The 22,319-nt window shown below is 47.9% G+C and overlaps 2 protein-coding genes across 13 annotated transcripts in view; one reads left to right on the forward strand and one right to left on the reverse strand.

The window, feature by feature from the left end:
* Positions 1-9,366, reverse strand: part of dst (dystonin) — a 136,184-nt gene extending 126,818 nt beyond the window's left edge. For 3 of the 4 annotated variants that reach the window (XM_084709027.1, XM_084709026.1, XM_084709025.1), the window contains exon 1: positions 4,579-4,721. In XM_084709027.1, coding sequence (XP_084565153.1) covers positions 4,579-4,669 — 91 coding nt within the window. In that variant the 5' untranslated portion in view covers positions 4,670-4,721. Of the gene's footprint in view, positions 1-4,578; positions 4,722-6,211; positions 6,426-8,102; positions 8,295-8,770; positions 8,806-9,185 lie in introns of those variants that run through there. The other variant, XM_084709023.1, reaches the window with a different exon arrangement.
* A 778-nt stretch (positions 9,367-10,144) lies between these two features.
* On the forward strand, positions 10,145-22,191 carry znf451 (zinc finger protein 451). 9 transcript variants are annotated; one of them, XM_084709100.1, is made up of 13 exons: positions 10,145-10,192; positions 10,476-10,534; positions 10,827-10,910; positions 11,889-12,002; positions 13,005-13,113; positions 14,186-14,336; positions 15,689-15,815; positions 17,632-17,794; positions 18,091-18,277; positions 18,513-20,281; positions 20,547-20,606; positions 20,766-20,843; positions 21,991-22,191. In XM_084709100.1, the coding sequence occupies exons 2-13, from the start codon at positions 10,484-10,486 to the stop codon at positions 22,029-22,031; spliced, it is 2,934 nt and encodes a 977-aa protein (XP_084565226.1). In that variant the 5' UTR covers positions 10,145-10,192; positions 10,476-10,483; the 3' UTR covers positions 22,032-22,191. The 9 variants fall into 9 exon arrangements, 8 of the variants coding, with proteins under 8 accessions (XP_084565226.1, XP_084565230.1, XP_084565229.1 ...); XM_084709104.1 differs by having other exon boundaries at positions 20,769-20,843; XM_084709103.1 differs by having other exon boundaries at positions 18,094-18,277.
* Positions 22,192-22,319: the final 128 nt, after the last annotated feature.

The raw sequence follows: 22,319 nt of genomic DNA on the forward strand, positions 1-22,319 counted from the left end.
ATCTGGTAGAGTTTAATAACAGATGCTACCATGGTCAGCAGTCTGCAGGAGTCCAGGTGCTTATGTGTGTGCAACAGCGCTCACCTCTGACCTTTTAAACCCTTGGCGGGCCAAATGACCCCTCAGTATGTGTTGGCTGTCCCAGGGCAACTACACCCATGGCAACAGAGCAGAGCTTCACACACACCCTAGTAAGGCACAGACAGCTCACAGACCGCCAGGCAAGAAAACTACCAACCCAGTGCACCAGGGGTCAAGTCACCCACCAGGAGTCATGTCACAAGCCGGGGTGTCATGGCCGACAAATACTGTGTCATCGTCGACTTGTGGCCTAGTAAAAGTTGTTTTTTTTTGTTAGTAAACTGATATCATGTGCAACTCCAAGAACTCACTGCTGAAGTCATGAATTTGGAAATAAAAATAAAACAGCAGTGTTTATACCCCCCCCACACACACACACACACACACTCACACACAAACACACACAAACACACACGCACACACCTCACCTTCAAGTCAGCACCATGGAATTGCAGCTTCAGACTACAGGTTGATTCTTTCAGTAAATGTTTGCAATGAAATGATGTAACCGTGGTTTCCCTGTTGTGACATTCATATACCATGATCTGGACATGCTCTAACTCTTTCTGAAGACACATTCTGGTACTACATGTCAACTGTCCAGCGTGTGTGTGTGTGTGTGTGTGTGTGGGTGTGTGTGCGTGCGTGTGTGCGTGTGTGCGTGTGTGTGCGTGTGTGTACCGTGGCAATAAGCCCCTGACGAGTGAACCAAGGAGCCTTTGTGGAGAGACAGTGGTGATTGTGAGGGTCACTGCCATGAGAAGTGACACATTACCTGAGGTGTTCCATTCATGAGAAAAACAAACAACACCAGCTTGAGTCTTAACGCTCTGATAGCTGCTATCCTGCACCAGCACATATACATTAAGTCCTGTAGCTCAACATACAGATGCTCTTCATCCATAAAACCCTACAGCTTTCAAGTCACATTGCTTGCCAGCCGGATTAAAAGGTCCATTCCCATTCTCAACCTCTCTTATGCACCAAGGCCTTACGTAAACATGGATTCATATCGAAAGGCATTTAAGAGGCTCCTGGTACGACCAGAGGGCAAAGACAACAGTCTGGTTATGTCAGCAGCACCCATGAAAGATTGTCACTGAAACCAAAAGAATTGCATTCCTTCGCACACGCACGCCAGTAAGCACGCACTCACGGCCACACGCGCATACACACACACACACACACCCCAACGCACCCGTAAACACTCACACTGCACGGAGACGAGATCTAAGCCACCCATCTAACAAGCTGTGTGCTTGATGCACGCGCGACACAGAACCGGACAGAAGTTCACCCTGACAGGCGATCGGCTGACCCGACCAACGACATGCAACGCCCAGACTCCCCTAATGAACCTGGAGCTTTCTTCCCAGTGCTGGACGCTCCCTGGGCCTGAAAAGGCACAATGGTTTCCCATCATTCATCCTGCTGCCCTGCCTGCCTGTCAAGGGGGCTTTGGTGGAGCGATCCAGCTCGTCTCAACTGTACCGTTCTCTTTGTGCTGGTCAGAGGAGGCGAGGCCTTGGGCCTCTCTCCTTCTGGCCAGCCCTTCAGTAAGGGGAGTTCCTCCTTTCTGCTCAAACGTATGGAATTACCACCGTTTTGTAAGAAAACAGGGCCTAATCCTCGCCTCGTTGATAGCCCATCTGTGGATTATCTTTACACCCAAAGCAAAGCCTTGTTAGTGTGTTATTACTTCTAAGGCTCAATTAGCGAGGTATTCTGAGTATTGACATTCCTGCAGTATTTTGAATGGTAAATATAAGGGTTAGCCTGGGTTTAGGCTATATTTCCCAGGAACAATCTCTCTATTCAATACTCCTTCTATACGTCAATGGGAACTACACAAAGCCTACACTGTACACCTGTTGTCTTGCAGCGCCTTGCTGTGAGTTTTAGACATAGAGTTCCCCATAGGTGACTGACGCCAGCAGGTGTGAGCCAGTGTTGGGGCAGGAGCCTTGTGGAGAATGAGGCAGCGCAGAGCCGTGGGCACCAGGCCTCACAACAGCCGAGTGTGTTCCTCCATACAGGCGCTGTGCGTCTACAGGACCCACGCAAAGCAGCTGATGTCAGGGGATAAGTTAACAGCGGACCGTGACATGTTTGTCGTTTTCCAGCTTCTGGTGATATATACGAGAGGGAGAGAACAGAAGTACTGGGGTTTCTGTTTTAGCTTGAGGAAATGAAACTGTAGACTTTGCTTGTGAGCTGTCCAAATGGCCCCAGTGCATGGAGGTTGTCCCGGGGTAGTTCTGGTGGGGAATGGGGAACGGAGAAGCCTTCTCGGGGGGAACACAGATCAAGGCACAAGTCACTGGCCTTCTCAGGGGAACACAGATCAAGGCACAAGTCACTGGCAGACACAATCCCAGTCTGAGATCAAGAACAGCTGTGTCACTGTTACCGTTCACAGAAATTGATTCAAATCAGTTCCAGGAATGCACCAGCAACCAGGAGAATATTAAATCATATCTCGACAGCGTGCAAAGCAGTGCCAAGTGAGTTGAGGACTGCAGGAGCTAATATGTCCGCCGTTGTGACCGAGAAAGATGTCGCACACCGTGTTTGCTTGAAGCAGGAGAAGACAAGGAGGTGGACACAGGGCCTCTCAGCCAAGTCTCCAGCGTGTTCCGCAGGTTTGGCCACACCTAGACCTCAGTCATCCATCCACACGTCCACACAGGAAGAGGGGTGTCACCAGTCATACGTACATGTCTCAGTTGAATGTGTTTCAACCTCCATTTGAACAGTGTATGTTAGAACGTCACATACTTCCAAAAGATTTCCAGTGTGCCCGCTGCGAACTGAGCAGTGATTCGTGGGTGGGGGTTGAGAAAGAGAGGGGCTTGGTAAAGTGACCGTTTGTGCACTCCTTCATGCTTAAAAGACTGTTTGTGATTGGTTTTTGAAAGGTCAAAATGGACGAAACACTCTCCAGATACATGAAACCTCAGCACAAGCCATAGCCTCCAGTAGGACACATCCCTTGGTCAATAGGGATTTTGCAAACCAGCTAGAACGCTTTGGTTTGTTAGCTGACTGTCCAATGCTAAAGACTACTGCTTCTAGGTGAAACCAAACAGGGGATACATAATGCCTTACGTGTTTTCAACAAAGTTCTCCAGGATGAAATGCTCCCTTCGACAATGTGTATCCCAAATTCAAACTGCGAGCCTTGTTATGACTATCCTGCGGCTCTATCTTCTATTCAGGCCGAGTTTGTTTGGTGTTTGTTTACTTTGGTAACTATTATTGAGCTGGGTCTGAAGAAATGTCTTATTGATGCTTCCCAGGTCACATGTGAAGGAACTGAAGAGAATCTCAGAGCTCTGTGTGTCTCTCTCCAGATATGTGACCCGAAAGAGAGATTTAAACAGCAAGTCGTCTTGGCAACTGCTTTCAAACTCACCCACAATCTACCACAGACGAATTGTCAGAGCTTAATAAGATTGTCACTGCAACATCCGCTGAAACATTCACCAAAGTTGACTATTTTAAGTTGGATAGTATGCATTTAAGAGAAGACAACATCATGATCAATCAGTGTGCCCAATCAGATTATATGATGATGATGATAACACAACTCATTGTCTGGGCAATAGTGTTGCCCCGAGGGCATGGGTCATAGATTCCTAATGATGCTTCATCATATGATCTCACCGGGCACCAGCGAGAGGGGCTAAGCCTGGTCACAGCTGACTGTCTGCCTGCCATCACAACAGCTGAGACACTGGGCTGGAAGCAGCGTCCAAAACACTATAACCCATCGGAACAGACACGAAAGATCTTCTGACGATTCACTAACGATCGTTCGTTTTCGTCATTTGAGTACTACTAATCATTTAAATGAAACCGATTGTGTGAGGGGAAGAGGGGAAGAGGGGGAGTAGGAGCTATAGAGCGTAGCTGTCACTTTCTATTCAATTTCACATTATCTTAAAAGGCCCTGCCATGGTAAGGAATGATGTCATTCAGCCAGTACCAGAGAACTGGACTGGAAAGATACTTAGACTCACACGCCTAATGTACGCACAAGCTTTCCTGATAATGATTGGCTATGCATTAGTTGTAAGCCAGTATTATTGTGGAAAGACAACATACAGCCAACATAACCAGAAGTCTGGGTCCTTATTGTTGATTCATTTTGATGATAATATTGTTTTATGATAAATACATTCAAATACATGAAATGACCCTCCCTTAAATTTGTGTCTGTTTCATCTAAAACAAATGATCCAACAGTAAGCTATTGTTAAGAGAATCGACATTCTCCTTAAAAATATGCTGCTAATTATTATTATTAAGTATTTTGATGTGGTAAAAAATAATAATAAATCGAATCTGTAGACACCGACTGCACCTAAGCAGCTTGCTGATTGCCCTGTCAGTTTGCTGCCCCAGCCCAGACCACATTGTCTACTGTCGAATCAAAGTAACAACCCTCTAACCAAACCTTACCCAGCAAGCGAACACAATACTTGACACCCCTACCTTTATATTTTTCGAGGACATCCTCATACGCCTGGAGATATTCCTTTTCGTCTGCGAGTGTGTAGCCCGGTAGGGCTTGGTAGTGAGCCATTACCGGTGCTGGCTCCACGGGCTGGACGTTCACCAGCCGTGGGGAGCGGAGGCTATAGCTGCGGTACAGTCGCTCGGAGGGATAGTCGCTGTTGTTCTATGATAGAAACGCCCTATACCCCTCCCTGGACGCACAGCGTCCAATAGGGGAGACTTCCTTTCCGCTTTCGTGAGAAAATCACAGTCGGATAGACAGGGCGGCAGGTCGTAATAAATGCAGGGCTGAGTGCGCTTGTACTGTTTATTGCACCGCACCCCTCGCAAACTGAGCTAGAACATGATTTCCATTCCGAGAATATCAACACAGTGATTCAACCGTTCGATCACAGAACTATCTGTCGAACGGGGATCTTTATATTGCCAGAAGCTTTTGTTAAATGGTCCACGTTTCAAATTACTTTGAATTTCCATAAAGAAAACTGTCAGGGTATAGCCTTAATATGACTGAATACCCCAACCATTAGGCTCACTGGATGTAATCATGCACACATTACTGTCAAAGCATGTTGGTGTTGTAGAATCAGTTTATCGCAGATCAAAGATTGATTGTCTTGGCCAGTATGAATCGGATATGATGACTAATAACGTACAGGATATCGCAGTGTTTTCCCCTCTCCATAGACCTGTCTACAGCCCACGTGCTGGGGCTGGTGGCGAGATGTGCGGGTGGGTCCTAGCGCCAGAAGCTTACCGGAATGCTGGAATGGAGGCACATAGTGCTCCTAAATATGTAAAAGCCAGAGATATTGTGTACAGTTCCCTAATCCAAATATTTCACAGAACTAAACACGATTTTTATACAGAAAATCTCGGGCAGCCCTCTCAGGCATTATGTTTCTCTGTGCAGGGCTATCTGATGCTCTATATCAGAAGAATTTTGCAATGCCAAGGTTGTTTTTTTAGATGTATCATCATGGTTGAACAATTTGCATTGTTCTCTGATAACTATAGCCTACGCTACAGTTGTTTCTCTGTAGCCTAGTGATAACGTTGCACCGTGGGAATAGCTGATTTGTAAAACATTTTGTAGACCTAAAATCATGCAAATGAAGCAAACTATAGAAATATGTCGGTACATCTAGTTAGATTTGCAACGGATAATCAACTTGGGCTTTGATTGTAAAAAGATTAATATTGCCTGATGCGATTTTCGCGGATAAACTTAATCTTAGACTGGTCAAATTATTATAGCCTGCACAAATTATATAAGGTTTCCCACGTAGAAAACCAACCACAAAAAATAAACATTCGATTTAGAGTTACTGGTTCACTGGCCGTAGGCCTAGCGTGTGCTTTGTCTAGTATCGAGCCACAAATTGGATAGTCAACATTTGTCTGCTGCTTTATGTAGGCTATGCTACGTAAGCCTAAATGAAATGGAATGACAATAGTCTATTTTACAGTTGCTCCAACAGCACGATCAAAAACCCGACGTTGAACCCCGTGTGAGGAGGGGGGTCCTCCTCACCATTGTTACAAGTGACTAGACAGATGTGCATGTTATGGACACACCAGCTCAATGGAATTCGGGCCAGACGCTCACCTGCAATCCTGAGCACCGCTCTCTCTGCCGGGTCCAGCACGGAGCCTCCCTGAATTTTCCGCTTTGAACGTTCATGTCTGGGTAGGTTCCACGGTAACGTGTCCCCGGGTGCCGGTGATACCGACCCAGATTTAACACTATAGTCATCATCGTCCGAGAAGTCTGCCGACGAGGACATTGAACAGTGAAGGGAAGCGTTCCCCGAACCGGAGCTCTGTTAAGACAATAGAAACACAGTCAATGTTAGGCCCGCTAACAAGAATATGTCAACAGACAATGAATTATCATTTGCTCCACAATATCGCTTCTTACCATCGCTGACACTTACGTACAAAAAGGTGCGGTTTGTAAACGCACATAGGAGCATACACAAGGAGGCACCTAGCCTAGCGTCAGACACCTATTATTCCCTGATTTAACAGTAGACGATAAAACCAAAACCAAAAGACTGCGAAGAATCAATTGTATCTGGCTCCCCCGCCAGGTCAGAAATAAGACTTACCGCTGTGTACATGGTTCATTTGTAGGCGAAATAGCTTTTTATAATTCACTTGCCACCCCCTATGATCAGCATGCTATTTCAATCGGGACCACACCCTCCAGGCCGCCCAACACCAATATCTCCATTTCCCCGGTAGGTTTAGTGCCTGAGATGATGTCAAGTCTCCGGGGAGAGAGAGCGAGAGAGAGAGCGAGAGTAGCACCGCCACGGCAGCTGATGCGAAAGCTGTGGGATGTCACCGCGTCATCCTCCGATACAGCAATGAGCCGGATGGGGAGAGGAGACTCGGGGCTCTACGAGAGATGGGGAGTGTTGACGTGGTGTTAGAGCGCCATCCTCGCGGATAGAAACGTGCCTGGTGACTGCGTAGCTTATGTCACCACGTTTAAAACGGCAACACCATTTAGTGTTTCTGGCATCTCTTCTCACTGTGGGATTATGCTTAACCATACCATTTCAGATGTTTACCTGTTGTGTCCCCCCAACTTATCATTAAACAATTGGTGTGAACCATTAGTGCATAATGCACGAGCGCCTGCTGTGGTCCACTTCCTTCAAATGAATAGTGAACATGAGTTGTCATGGGCGTGTCACTTCTGTACAAGACTGTAAGGGAACAGGTAACAAAGCTTCCAAGATAGGGTTGTTTAAAAATCATCAGTCACGTGACAGCTTCGATTGCAAGACGTGTTGGGTGTTACTACACGTCCACAGCATTGTTCTGGAAATTCACAATAAGTCACTTCAATGATATGACATTGAAAACATCCCTCTGGTCAGGTTTTTACACGCTGAGGGCTGGAGTAATAGGAGCACCAATTGCTCCAGTCTACAACAAGGTGATATTTCCAAAACTTTGCAGTACTAAAGTACAAATATCTTAGCTTCAATATGAACCTGAATCGGTGTATATACTGTTAAACAAAAACAAAATTCAGGAGAAGACAGATTATTTTGATGGCCATATCATTCGAATGCTCATGAAACCACCGTTGATTTGGACTCAATTCACCCTCAAACGGTTTGCAGTTGTATGGTCTCCTGGCCTGAGTCCCACCTGAATAGACATAGTTTGAATCAAGGAAAATGTTTTGACTAATACCTGATTTTCTTCTACAACATTTTCCTTAGTTAGAATATTAATAAGGGTTACTTGATGTTGTCTCCCTTCTGTATGTGCTGTAAAATTGGGTTGGAGAGCAATGTTTAAATTAGGCGGATTAATTATCATTAAGTCATTTCACCTGAGATCACTTGAGAAATCATCTAAATACCTACCCGACACCAATACATTTACTTTAATTAAAACAGAAACGCAGATGCCAAACACGTTAAGATAATGCATGACGTTGGGATGCACGGTTGATCATTACGCATGGGAATACCTACGGCTTTTCGAGTTGGGGTGACCTGTACAGAGTGATAAAAATCTGGCAGGACCCGCTTCTTTACTCTGCGTTTCCTGACAGATGTGGATGAATCCTGATCACTCTCAGGAATCTCAACCAGAGGTTTGTCATCTGACACCGGAACCCTGGCGCGTGCGCTCCTCCTGGCGTGGCGCGGGCTGTTCCTGAAGCCCTGCGGAGAAACAGCGTTGTACCCACCCAGTCGGGACAGATGGGAGCACAGTAAAAACAGAATGAGAGGCAATATACATTTATTGTTTTAGTCCACAATTATTTAATGATTAAAACGTTTTCACAATTTGACACAATAGCCCGTATATGATTTTAATAAATACTTTCAAATAATTCATTATCCGTTTATTTTCAATAATTTTCTTTCAGCAGGACAAGCAAACTGAAGAAATGCAGAATCACCTCACATTATTTATTGATCACACATGCGCATTGCGTATTTCAAAGAGTCTAACAATAGTAGCCCATGCCACGACGGCAGCTAGTATGTCCACAGAAAAGTGTATAAACTCATGTTAAAGTTACACATCGCACCACAATGTCTAGACTATCAAGTAGGCCTCAATGTTTTGTTATTATTTGAGAAAACATCTAACTAACGTTTAGATTTAAAATGTTTAAATCCAAAATGTTTACCTCAGATCGAAAATGATGCGTCCGGAGACCAGCTTCTAGGACAAATAAAAAAGATCTAAAATTCTGATCTTTGGTGGTCATACAATAATCAATGTCAAGTGCAAGACTATCATCCTCCAAATAAATAAAAAAAAAACGGTGAGAAATGGGACTTTTAATAAACCTGTCTGACTTTTAATGAATCTGAGGTGGGACCACAAAACACATTCATTCTGGCCTTAGCAGTATTTGGTTGTCCCATTGCCTGTAGTAAAGCGTCAATGGATCATAATACATAGGCTACATGTTACATGACATATACGTGTGACACAGTCAGCATGTAATCGTTATGTAGAATAACATGACATGACGTGTGAAAGGCAGACAAGTAGGCTAATGGCAATGCCTCGGTGCAGGAGAGATGCAGGCTACCTACCGCGGCTCCTCGAGCGCCCGGAGAGCACAGATTTCATAGGATGCTTTCCATTGCGAAGCTGGCGATGCCAACAACAAAAAAAGAGAATTGTTGCGATAGTCCCCAGCAACAGTAGCAGTAACAGAAGAACGCATTGAATGCTGTAAGGTCTTAATAAGACCAGAAACGCCGCAGCTATCATCACAGAGAGATGTAGGGCAGTTCGCCTTGCTAACAGTCGGCTCCGCTCCTTTCCTAAAGGCTGAAAGCGTTGCGATGATATATCCCAGCTAGGCTTGCGAATTACTCATCGCATACCTAGACATGTATACTAACCCACTCTTCATCTCCAATGGTTTAAAACATGTAAGTCAACAAAACATGACTCAGCAGGGTCCCTATAACTGATCATGCGGGGGAAGGCAGCAACTGCATTTGAGCACAGAAAAGATGCTGCAGACGGCAGAATTTTTTTAAAGGTGTCTGACCGTGTATAATGGGATCTGTCCAGCGGGCCTCGTCTTTAGCCGCTGTATCATTGAGCCACAATATCTGACAAAGAAGCAACCAAGCGCACTATTGAACAGAGTCTGCCGTTGGATCAGTTTAGTGAGGCTAAATGTTCATAGGTGACTCTGCTGAACGTCCGAAGCCTTAGTCTACAGGTAAACTTCATGTAAGAGTTAACTTATAGCTCTCTCCTCAGCGTGAGCATGACTAAAAGATAAATAAATCACGAGCAACAAACCCTGTCTGCAATGGAGCCCAGAATGTTTAACAAACAATAACACGTGTCTTTGCCGGTAGCTGAATTGTATGTAGCAAAGATCTATTTAAAAAGATAATTCTGTGCGTGTATGACTTGCGGTTATCTGTTGTGTTTATTATAAGGTCAGACTTTTATTATAGGCGTGCGTCAGTCATTAAACTACAGATCCCAAGATCCTCCTCCCCAATAGACTACTGGTCTTTCCATAACTGCGCGCCTTTCGTGCATGCTGCATCCGCTTGCTCCGCTTGCGACATCGGTGAGTGTCTGGATGGTTGTGACAATTAATCAACGTCGGTATGTTGTGTTAGCTTATTTGTGTATGCATGGATGTATATAAGTTTACAGAGTAAGCAACAACTGTCAAAATACGCAAAACATAGGAGGTAATCCAGCCTGTCTAGAGTTGTGGGTGTCTGATGCTAGCTATTACGAGCTAGTAACTAGCCGTGAATGGGTCTTGGCAGATAACGAGCAAGGTCCAATGTATGTCCTAGCAAATGTGTGGCTTTGATCGAAACGTTTGTTTGTATTCCGATAAGGTCAGACAATGTCATCTTCGGCTGATGATGATACTGAGGACGACGTGGAGTTTGTCTCAGTGAGTAGATGTGAATTTACAAAAGTTTTGTTTACAGTCCACTGAGTTGCGTGCTTCATCGAGCTATGCAGATAGTCTCACGTTCATACCTTGCCTGGGTGTCTAGACTTGTCGAGGTACATCGTAAGATTGCGTGTAAACACGTCTCTCAGAAGACCACCGGAAGTAAACACTTTGGTAGTAATCAGATGGACCCGATCACGAGTCCAATCTCAGTCCAAGTTTGAAACTTGAAGTTTCTCTGGAACACACCACACATTCTGCAGTTTTCAATGTTCTCATGTCATAACAGGAGGGGCCTTCAAGACCGGTTCTGGAATGTATCGATCTCCTCAGTGATTGTGAGGATAATGGAAGTTCACCCTCAGAACATATGGTGAGCATGCCCTTGGAAGATTCAATAGCCACACCAAGGAGGTGATTTTAAAATCAGTGTACGGTGCTAAAGTACACACTTGGCGTGCTGGAACAAGTAAACTACCAATATACTGTCCTGGGGCCTGTTCCTTAAGCCTGTCACAGGCACCTTAACGCAACACACCTCAGGTCAGTTCCCTACTTGTCCACAGGGGGAAGTTTGGTCTACAGCAGAGCACAGATGAACAATAACAGTGGACACAACAGCACAACAATAAGGCCTACAGATGGGTCATGTATAGAATTGAGTAAGATAAATCACAACAGTGCCAGGTGTAAGAAAACAAAACAAAAAAAACAAATATATACATATGTGCAAGGTAACAATGTTTTGCCAGTTCAGTACGTGGGCTCTAGGCACAGGGGATAGTAGAAATCTATTGCAGCGTGTCCTGGGAGCCCTGTTCCTGTGATCTGGAGGGAGGAGGTCTGACCCCTCAGAGAGAAGACGCTCAGGGCTCCATAAAGACCACCCGACCTTCCTTATGACCTGGCCAGTAAAGAGGTCTGACAAGGAGGATCACCTCACCAGGGTTGCCCAGTGTTTTTGTTTTGGCCAGCCAGCCATGCGAGGGGTCAGAGGCGGTAGATAGTGGAGTGTCGTCTTAGCCTATGTTGATGGTCATGCATCACAAACCTAACCAGCTGACTAGCTATGTCTCACGTGTGTTTGCCATTTATAACAAGTACAGATACATTGAAATTCTTGCTTCAGCTCCTTTCCACTTTATCTTAGCATCAAACCTCAATTCTATATGTTATAAAAAGTCATGTATACATCCTAAACCTATATTAATGCACATACCTATGTTATCTAATGATAAATACACATTAACATAAAATAATCCTCTCAGCTCTATATGAAACTGGTGTTACTCCCATGTTAATGGGGACAGTCCAGTGACTAGTGTTTGGTGTATTGATCTGTCCTGCGTAGATTGAGGATGAGATCCAGCGGCAGAAAGACCACGTCACTTCCACCCTGGAGAGACTGGCTCGCCAGGTGGCCGTGGAGAAGAAGAAGAGAGCGGAGAAATGTAGAGCCTTCAAGGTGAGGAGAACTGGATCCTGACAGCCCTTTATTTAACAAGTAGTGTCACAGAGGGCTTCACAGATGTCCATAGAACTACAACTAAACCAGCAGAAACGCCTCAACATGATCCACCAATCCCTGATCATGCTCCCATGCTCATCATGAATGGGTTCAGTCCTCTGCTTGAGTGCTTGTGCAGGGTCTCTTCAGGGATATCCTACTTTAAGGACTGTGCACTTCGGATCCCTGATGACCTGCTGTACTCACTGTGTTCATTGTCTGTATGTCCGTTGGATAAAAGCGTCAGCTAAATGCATCAAATCGAAATGTGTGTAAGGTTAGACCATCTGGTTGTATACATTCGGTAACCGGTTAAATCCCAAACATTTATAGATGCACCTTATGTCCAGTTTCGTCCATGACAGGACAGACAGTGGTGGACAGAACAGAGAGTGGTGGGCAGGACACACAGTGGTGAACAGGACAGACAGTGGTGAACAGGACAGACAGTGGTGGACAGACATTGGTGGACATCACAGACAGTGGTGAACAGGACAGACAGTGGTGGACATCACAGACAGTGGTGAACAGGACAGACAGTGGTGGACATGACAGACAGTGGTGGACATCACAGACAGTGGTGGACAGACATTGGTGGACATCACAGACAGTGGTGGACAGACAGTGGTGGACATCACAGACAGTGGTGGACAGACATTGGTGGACATCACAGACAGTGGTGGACAGACAGTGGTGGACAGACAGTGGTGGACATCACAGACAGTGGTGGACAGACAGTGGTGGACAGACAGTGGTGGACAGACAGTGGTGGACAGACAGTGGTGGACATCACAGACAGTGGTGGACAGACAGTGGTGGACAGACAGTGGTGGACAGACAGTGGTGAACAGGACAGACAGTGGTGGACATCACAGACAGTGGTGAACAGGACAGACAGTGGTGGACATCACAGACAGTGGTGGACAGAAATGGTGACAGTGTTCCTGTTTGTGATCTCAGGAGAGGCAGCTGTCCCAGAAGACCCACGGACAGATGGAGCTGACCTCTCCAGGCGGGGGAGACAGCTACAACGCCAAGCGCTGCGTGGACATGTGGCTCAAGATGCCAGGTACTCTTGTAGGGATGCACAGAAGTGGAGGTGCAATGCTGGCCAAAACCACAGCATCGGATAGCGACACAAATTAAGAAGTGTAGTCCTATACGATCCATTAGCCTGAACTGTCACGTAAATCAAGGGTGCAATTCACACGGGCCAAATTAGCTTGGTGGAGGGAGAGTTTCCCCTTGTGGTTCTGATGATCTGCTGAGTCATACAGAGCTGCAGCCTAACTTCACTCCACCGTTGTTGACCTACAACCTACAACACGCTGTCATTGAATCCATCCCATATGTTCACCAACACCCTGCCCCACCTACACATACAAACACACCCATCCACGGTCAATGGACCACCAACATAAAACCCATTTCCTGTCTTTGCCAATCTCCCTAAACACAAAGTCATGTAACCATTTCACATGCCTGTGAAGATTCACAATGGCTTACTGTTTAGTTTGATTGAACCAGATTGGTTCCTCCCCCATGTGTGCCTCACTATTTTGCCTGTGAGGTAAACTAAACTGTGAGGTAAACTAAACTTGAAGTGACTTGCTGTAAAGAGAGATGTCACGGGTGACACAGAGAACATGTGTCCCGTGAACAGCAGCTGGAATGTGTGGGAGGCCAGGCTGCAGTGCTGTCGTCAGGTCAGCTGGGAGGAGAGATAAGCTCAAGGACATGAAAAGCCAAACAGCAACAGATGGCTGTGCATTGGATGCAGTTTGAGCATGATGTTTTTTAGATGGCTCAATGCAAAGTGCATCCAGACAAATGTGTTTCGAGCAACTTAGTTGTTTAATAGAGGGAAGAAGTAAGTATGTAAGTTTTTATTTATATAGCACTTTTCATACAAGAATTGCAGCTCAAAGAAGCTTTTATTGGTGTCAGTGCGGCAGTAACATCCCTGACTAAATCTTTTTTTACACGTATTTTCTTATTTGTTTTTCTGTGAAATTATTTGTAAGTAATTATAAAGAATGTAGTTAATCATACATCACAATATTCAATAAGTGCACAATGTTGTCAGTCAGTGAATCATGGTGTTAGGTGACCAGGGTGAACTCTCCCCCCTCCTCCCTCAGGTGTGACGCCCGGGGGGGTGAACACAGGGATGGGCTGGCGTCACAGGACTACCCCGCCCCCCTCCAGACGCTCGTCCAATCACACCTGCCCGGTCATCAACTGTGGGCGTGTGTACGACAGCGTGGCCCTCATGGCGGGGCACCTGAAGAGGTAACGCTTCCCACAGTTCCTGTGTGTTCACCCAGAGGGACTCGTCCATATTCAACTCCTCCAGACGGAACTCCTCCAGACGGAACTCCTCCAGACTGAACTCCTCCAGACTGAACTCTTCCAGACTGAACTCCTCCAGACTGAACTGCAGACTGAACTCCTCCAGACTGAACTCCTCCAGACTGAACTCCTCCAGACTGAACTCCTGCAGACTGAACTGCAGACTGAACTCTTCCAGACTGAACTCCTCCAGACTGAACTCCTCCAGACTGAACTCTAGACTGAACTCCTCCAGACTGAACTCTTCCAGACTGAACTCTTCCAGACTGAACTCCTCCAGACTGAACTCCTCCAGACTGAACTCCTCCAGACTGAACTCTTCCAGACTGAACTCCTCCAGACTGAACTCCTCCAGACGGAACTCTTCCAGACTGAACTCTTCCAGACTGAACTCTTCCAGACTGAACTTTTCCAGACTGAACTCTTCCAGACTGAACTCCTCCAGACTGAACTCCTCCAGACTGAACTCTTCCAGACTGAACTCCTCCAGACTGAACTCCTCTAGACTGAACTCCTCCAGACTGAACTCTTCCAGACTGAACTCCTCCAGACTGAACTCTTCCAGACGGAACTCTTCCAGACTGAACTCTTCCAGACTGAACTCTTCCAGACGGAACTCTTCCAGACTGAACTCTTCCAGACTGAACTCTTCCAGACTGAACTCCTCCAGACTGAACTCCTCCAGACTGAACTCTTCCAGACTGAACTCCTCCAGACTGAACTCCTCTAGACTGAACTCCTCTAGACTGAACTCTTCCAGACTGAACTCCTCCAGACTGAACTCTTCCAGACTGAACTCTTCCAGACGGAACTCTTCCAGACTGAACTCTTCCAGACTGAACTCTTCCAGACTGAACTCTTCCAGACTGAACTCTTCCAGACTGAACTCTTCCAGACTGAACTCTTCCAGACTGAACTCCTCCAGACTGAACTCCTCTGTTTACTGTTTTATAGCTATTGCTTCGAGCCTGTACACAAGTCGTTGTAACTGGTTGCGTAACATACATCGTTTTCTAGCGCGTGGAGATGTTTACAAGACTCACAACATACCACCAAAAGCAATGGATGATACAATGTCAAGTCAAAGAGGTGTATTTGTCATATGCACAAGATACCACAGGTCATTGTGGGATATGAAATTGCATGAAGGCCTACAGATACAAAAAATACAAATGTTAATGGTTCATATAGCTGCTGTATTCCAGCATACTAGTACCCTGACCCTGGATATGAAAGTGTGCAGAGCACTCTAGATCCTCTTAAGGTCCTCAGCCTATCCTGTTTGTGTGTAGGTTTGACCACTCCCCCTGCGACCCCACCGTGACCCTGAAGGGCAGCATCTCCGAGCGGTTTGCCTGTGTGGCCTGTGGCCAGGACTTCCACACCATGGACCAGTGGAACACACACCTGCAGTCAAAGGTCAGCATGGCTCTGCGCCAGTCGGGTCGTCATTTAGCAGACGCTTTTATCCAAAGCAACACATGGGTGGGGACTGGAACCTGCGATCTTGATCAGCAGTCACGTGTTCTAAACACGGAGCTACATACCCATCCCAAGTGCAGTTGCACTTCAGTCGTAAGCTGTCTAGTCTAGCCAACATCAGGGAGTGATCCTCCCTAGCCAGAGTGTCGTGTCTGGATGTTGATCTTGCTGAGAACAGCAGAGGGCAGTATCGAGTGGCTATGACATGATGTCATATATAATACCTCTATTGTATTCTAAAATAATAATAGGGCTGTGAAAAATAACGCGTTATGATTAATTTACAGGATTAATTCGTTATGTTTGTTTAACGCATTTAACGTAATATACCCACAATTCCACCCAATCTGCAACTTCTGGATGATAAGTTCCAAAAGAACTAAGATGCAACATCCAATAAAACCAAAGTGATATGCACACTCTGCGGGAAGACGTTATCGCTCTGGATAAGAGCGTTTACTAAATGACTGAATGCTAAATTACTGAATGTTATCGTTTCACCGAAGCAATACCAGCCTAAAGTAAGGCGAGGGGAGTTCAAGTAGAATGCGCCAAACCACCCTCACTGAACAGTGTAGGGCCCTCACTAAGTCTGCCTGTGACAAGGTGACTAACACAGTTGCCAAATGTATTGCAAAAAGCTGGAGACGTACCGCAACATCAAAGACGCACACTAATGACAACAATTTGGAAAATCGGTAATACATAATTAATCATGATTAATCCAAAGAAACCTGTGATTAATTTGATTAACATTTTTAATAATTTCACAGCCCTAAATAATATAGATATTTGTGTAGTCTGTTCTTTATGCCAGTGCCACAGCAGAACCTCCTGTAAAGGGGCCATCTGATGAAGTACAAGAAAGCCTGTTTAGAGTGTTGATTGTAAAAAGATCTACACAAATATGAGTATGAGTCATTGTGTCTTTACACAAAGCTGCAATTATGAAGCAAGAGTGCTGACTGGGAACATTCCAGCCTCTACACAACGGTCAAAGAATGTGGACCGACTTCCTTCTGTCCTGACCCCTCCCACCTCCTGCTGTACTGACCCCTCCCACCTCCTGGTGTCCTGACCCCACCCACCTCCTCCTGCTGTACTGACCCCTCCCACCTCCTGCTGTACTGAGCCCACCCACCTCCTGCTGTACTGACCCCACCCACCTCCTGGTGTCCTGACCCCACCCACCTCCTGCTGTACTGACCCCTCCCACCTCCTGCTGTACTGACCCCTCCCACCTCCTGCTGTACTGACCCCTCCCACCTCCTGGTGTCCTGACCCCACCCACCTCCTGCTGTACTGACCCCTCCCACCTCCTGGTGTCCTGACCTCTCCCACCTCCTCCTGCTGTACTGACCCCACCCACTTCCTGCTGTACTGACCCCTCCCACCTCCTCCTGCTGTACTGACCCCTCCCACCTCCTCCTGCTGTACTGACCCCTCCCACCTGCTGTCCTGACCCCTCCCACCTCCTCCTGCTGTACTGACCCCACCCACCTTCTCCTGCTGTACTGACCCCTCCCACCTCCTCCTTCTGTCCTGACCCCTCCCACCTCCTCCTCCTGTCTTGACCCCTCCCACCTCCTGCTGTCCTGACCCCTCCCACCTCCTCCTCCTGTCTTGACCCCTCCCACTTCCAGCTGTACTGACCCCTCCCACCTCCTCCTGCTGTACTGACCCCTCCCACCTCCTCCTGTACTGACCCCACCCACCTCCTGCTGTACTGACCCGTGGCCTGTCTGCTCCCCAGGTGGTCTTGCCCAATGCAGACGGCCACGCCAGCGACCAGAGCTGCCAGGTGGTCGTGTGCTACGCCTGCCCCTTCTGCTACCACCTGTTCTACCTCAGGGACGAGTGTCTGCAGCACATGGCTGCCGCTAACCACTTCTCCCAGTCCATCAGTCTCAGCTGTGGTGAGTCTTCAGTCCAGCAGTCTCAGCTGTGGTGCTCTAGGGTTCTCAAGCCTCACGCATTGACCGTGAGACACGCCGTTCAGCCCCTTCACACGCTCTCATGCCACACCTAGCATTTCTCTCGCTGAGAAGCCAAGTTGTCATGTTAACGTTGTATTCATTAATGGTCGCAGGAGTGAAGGTTCTTGGCGACCGTACGTTTGTTGCTAGATAAGGAACAATAGACGCAAACACATGAAAGGTCATCTATGGGGGCTGTTAATGTGCCCTTCTTAAACCATCCCTTATCCGGTTAGTAGGAACCACAGACCCACTTTCTATAGCCTTCACAACAGGCTCCAAACAGAAGGCCATGCCGGTTCCTGTTCCCCGCTACGCCAGGAACCGCCTCATAGCTCTGTGTAAGGAGGTGGGCTTCAGGGTGCGATGCAGCATCTGTCGCAAGGTGCTTACCTCACACATGGAGGCAAAGGCTCACTTCAAGTAAGTGTGTGTGTTTGGACTTTTCCCCGACATGGCACTGCATGAAATCGATTTGACGGACTCGTTACTTTGAGTCTATGTTTATCAGAACATATAGTGTTGTTTGTTGAGGTTTTTATAGTGTACGTTTAGCGTCATCTATTGTATGAACTGTATATTTGTATTGATGCGACTGTGCTGTGAGAAGGTTCCTTAGGGACTAGTTGACGCCCCCCGTGTTGCTCCCTGTCCCCAGTGTGCAGTGCCGAGAGGGCTGCGCGGTGGCGGAGGCGGACCAGACAGTGGCGGAAGTGATGCGGCAGCTGAGGGCTCACGGCCAGTGTCCTCAGTGCTGCGAGGTGTTCCTGAGCCAGCCGGACGCCGACCGCCATTCCCAGCTCACCCAGCACCGAGTGCAGGTGACCCGGACCATGGACCGGGCTCTGCTGCAGTACTGCCACGTCAGTGAAGCCCTGCTCGCCAAGAGGACCAGGCCTCAGGGAGAGAGGCAGGCCCGAGGCCTGGAGACATCCACCCCGAAGAGGGACCAGGGGGGGAGAGGAGAGCTGGCAGGGTCCCCGGCCAAGCGCCCGAGGCTGGGTCAGGGCTCCGGGGCTCCGGCCGGCTCTGAGGGGGCTGGAGAGAGAGGCGGAAGGGGTCGATCGGTCCCGGCGTGGTTCTGCGAGTGCGGCCTGCGTTTCCCGGACGAGGCCTCCGTCAACAACCACCTCCTGGCCGCTAATCAGATCTTCCACCAGTGCGGTGTGTGCGGCAAGCTGACGGGCGAGGCCTCCATCGCTCGCCTCCACATGAGCCGTTTCCACGGCGGCGCCCACCTCTCCAACTTCCTGTTTCACTGCAGGAAATGCAAGGTGGACATGCCCCGCCAGGTGGACATCCTGTCACATGTGTCCGATGCCCACAGTGGCCACACCTACTTCCTGGAGAGAGAGGTACCAGAGGAGCCTGTCCGCGCCGCCATCGCCAAACCCTCCACCAGCGGCTGGCGGGGGGAGGGGGCGCACCCGGAGCTCCCAGCCCGCACGGAGAAACCCGGTCCTGGGCCTGCACTGGCGCGGCAGCCCCCGCTCAGCCCCCGCGCTCCGCAGGGGGTCCAGGGGAGCTGGATGTGCCGGATGTGCGAGGACGTGTTCCCGTCGGAGGCGTCCGTGCTGCTCCACTGCAGCGACCCGGACAGCCACAGCTTTCAGAGGTTCGTGTGCGCCCACTGTCCCCAGAAGTTCTTCAAGAAGGCCACCCTTCGGAGGCACTGCTCGGCTGAGCACGACGGCCAGCTCGGCGTGCGCTTCTTCTGCGGCCTCTGCGACAGCATGCAGTACGACGCCCACCGCGACTTCCTGGAGCACTACGACAGCCTCCACAGCAGGGACTTCTACCGCATGGACGAGCCCCAGGAAAGCTCAGCTGCTGCGGCCAGGGCGGGAGAGGAGGCCCCCAGGGAGGCTGCATCCAGCCCCGCGCCCGGAGAAGCCCTCCGAGGGGCCCCGTGTCCCTGCATGGCTCCAGAGAATCCCCGAGAGGGGAGGAAGGCCAAGTACAAAGCTTGCATGCAGCGGCTGGGCTGTGAGGGCGAGTGCTTGTACGTATGTGCCCCCTGCGGTGTGACAAACAGCTCATACGCCCAGATGAAGATCCATGTCCACACCTCGCACCCGGCCCTGGGGCTGGAGCCCTCCTTCCAGGTGCAGTGCCAGGCGTGTCGGGAGAGCCACGAGGACGTTCGCCGCTTCCACTCGCACTATCACGCCCAGCACTGCCCTATGGACCCCTGCGCCACCTCCAGGACTGGGACCGCGAGCTCCAGGAACCGCCCGGGAGGGAAGCAGGGCTCTGGGGCTGGTCCTAGAGGGAAGCAGGGCTCTGGGGACGCTCATTCGGGGGAGAAGGCCTCTAGGGTGGGCAGCGAAGGAGGAATGGAGTCCCAGGCTGGCTGTGGAACAGCGGAAACGGCACCCCCTACAGGCCAAAAACAAGCTGCTCTGGAAATGAAAATAGAATCGAATGGCAAGTTCTAATGTAATGTCATGCGGAATCTACTATTCTGCATGGGTACGGGGGGATTTGAACCACTGACCGACATAGTCTAGACAAGTCTTGTTAATGATGCCATACCATATGGTCAAGCACAGCTCTGGAAATTCCTCTTTTTCTGAAACAAAAAGACAAATGTTAGACTTAGCTGGCTTAACTGGTGTTGTGTAGGTGTGTGTTTTGTTGTGTGTGTGTGTGTGTGTGTAACAGTATGAGTAAGCTGTTGTTGTTTCTGCAGAGGAGATGAGGAAGCTGCAGCCAGACTCGTCAGCCAGCAGGGTCTCAGAGAATCATGGAGGTGGGCGGGGAGAATGATTCAGCATGATATTCATCATATACCACATCAGGTTTCATTTTGGTTGCAAACCTTCCCATTGCGGGACATTTCTTTTTCTTCATCCGTGTCCTTGCTCTACTCAGCTGAGCATCCGTGTTGTGGCTGTGTTTCATCCCCCAGAAGACTCTGACGAGGAGATGAAGCAAGCCTTGGCTCTGAGTGCAGAAGAGGCAAAGACCACAGCGCTTCTCCATACGGGTGTGTGACCTGCCCTGTCAGCATTTACAAATATCAAAACCCCAGAGTCGAGAAAGTCACCGGGAGACATTCTCCCTTGGTCGACAGGACAAGAGATTGACCTGTCGTGATGCAGAGTTCAGCCCTGTGCATGTGATGTAGTACAGTGTTTCCTCTAGGATTTTTTTTGCAGTGGGCCCGCCCCCCCTCGGCCGAAATAAAGTTCTAACCCTATACTTTGGAGTAGGTTAATGTAATAGTCTAATAACAAATGTAATATTGCATATATTTTTTTTGTCCTATTTTCCTTAAAGCAATACAGTTAGGCTACTTAAAGTATGTTCTAAGTGGCAGAAATATGCTGCCAATTAATAATTGACGTAATAACTTATTGTAAATGGTCAGTAGCCTAGCCTATCGATCAAGGTACTTGAAAGCATGTACACTGTCGGCTTCATTTGATCTTGATAGGCTAAGCATTCTTTAGCAAATAATAACAATATACCCACCATTAATTAAACTACTTCAGCATAATAATGCACCCTAAAATACAAATGTGAGCAAGGGCAGCAATTGCTATCAAATCAACAGGCATGCAATTATGCTAGCAGGGTACAATGGCGGGCCGCCACGACAAAATCCACATAGGGGAAACTGTAGTATGATGTCTAATAGCAGTGGCCAGCAGTATAGTGGATGGATCCATCTAGCACTGCTGCATGCTTGAAGATGACCCCGGTGTACAGACAGGGAAAACATGGAGCGAAGAATTACACTTTGCTAAATGATGGTTTGCAGCTGAGTATATATATGGATGCAGTATATGGATGCAGTATATGTTAACATATACGAGGGGTGTCAGGTGGCTGAGCGGTTAGGGAATTGGGCAATTAATCCGAAGGTTGCTGGTCCGATTACCGGCCGTGCCAAATGATGTGTCAATGGGCAAGACACTTTACCCTACTTGCCTGGGGGGGGGGGGGGGGATATCCCTGTACTTACCGTACATCGCTCTGGATAAGAGGGTCTGCTAAATGACTAAACATATGGGTCTTGAAGTTAGTCTCTGGTATAAATAAATACATGTTTCTGACTAAATATGTCTCATTTGGAGATTGTGTCTGTTGTCAACTGCATGGTAATGACACTTTACTGTTATTTTTTATAGAGATTGAACTCGCCCTCCAAAGAAGCCTTCTGGAATACTGAACGAGATGCTTTCAGGGAACATGTATCATGGCTTCTAGAACATTCTGCTCTCTTTGTTTGTGTTTGTTCATATTTCTGTTACATTGTTGAGTTACATTCATGTTGTACATATTCTTCCTGTTATATCTTTAAGTTTCTGAAATAAAGATTTAGCACATTTGACTCGTCCCATTGATATAATAAATGTGTTTGTCTTCCAACTGTTAAAGAAGGTGACATACACTGACAACGCTGCAGATGCACGCGTCTACATTTCTCAACGGACCCTCCCACAATGCTACTCAACCC

The sequence above is a fragment of the Hypomesus nipponensis genome, chromosome 11 (genome assembly GCF_054491055.1).
Source record: "Hypomesus nipponensis isolate SF chromosome 11, ASM5449105v1, whole genome shotgun sequence".
NCBI classification, from domain to species: domain Eukaryota; kingdom Metazoa; phylum Chordata; class Actinopteri; order Osmeriformes; family Osmeridae; genus Hypomesus; species Hypomesus nipponensis.

Bases quoted from the DNA above. Each gene is read 5' to 3' on its own strand.
- znf451 (XM_084709100.1), top strand. From the start codon at position 10,484: ATGTCATCTTCGGCTGATGATGATACTGAGGACGACGTGGAGTTTGTC. The intron at 18,278-18,512 runs GTAAGTGTGTGT...CCCTGTCCCCAG, and splicing joins GAGGCAAAGGCTCACTTCAA to TGTGCAGTGCCGAGAGGGCT. The intron at 20,282-20,546 runs GCAAGTTCTAAT...TTGTTTCTGCAG, and splicing joins AATGAAAATAGAATCGAATG to AGGAGATGAGGAAGCTGCAG.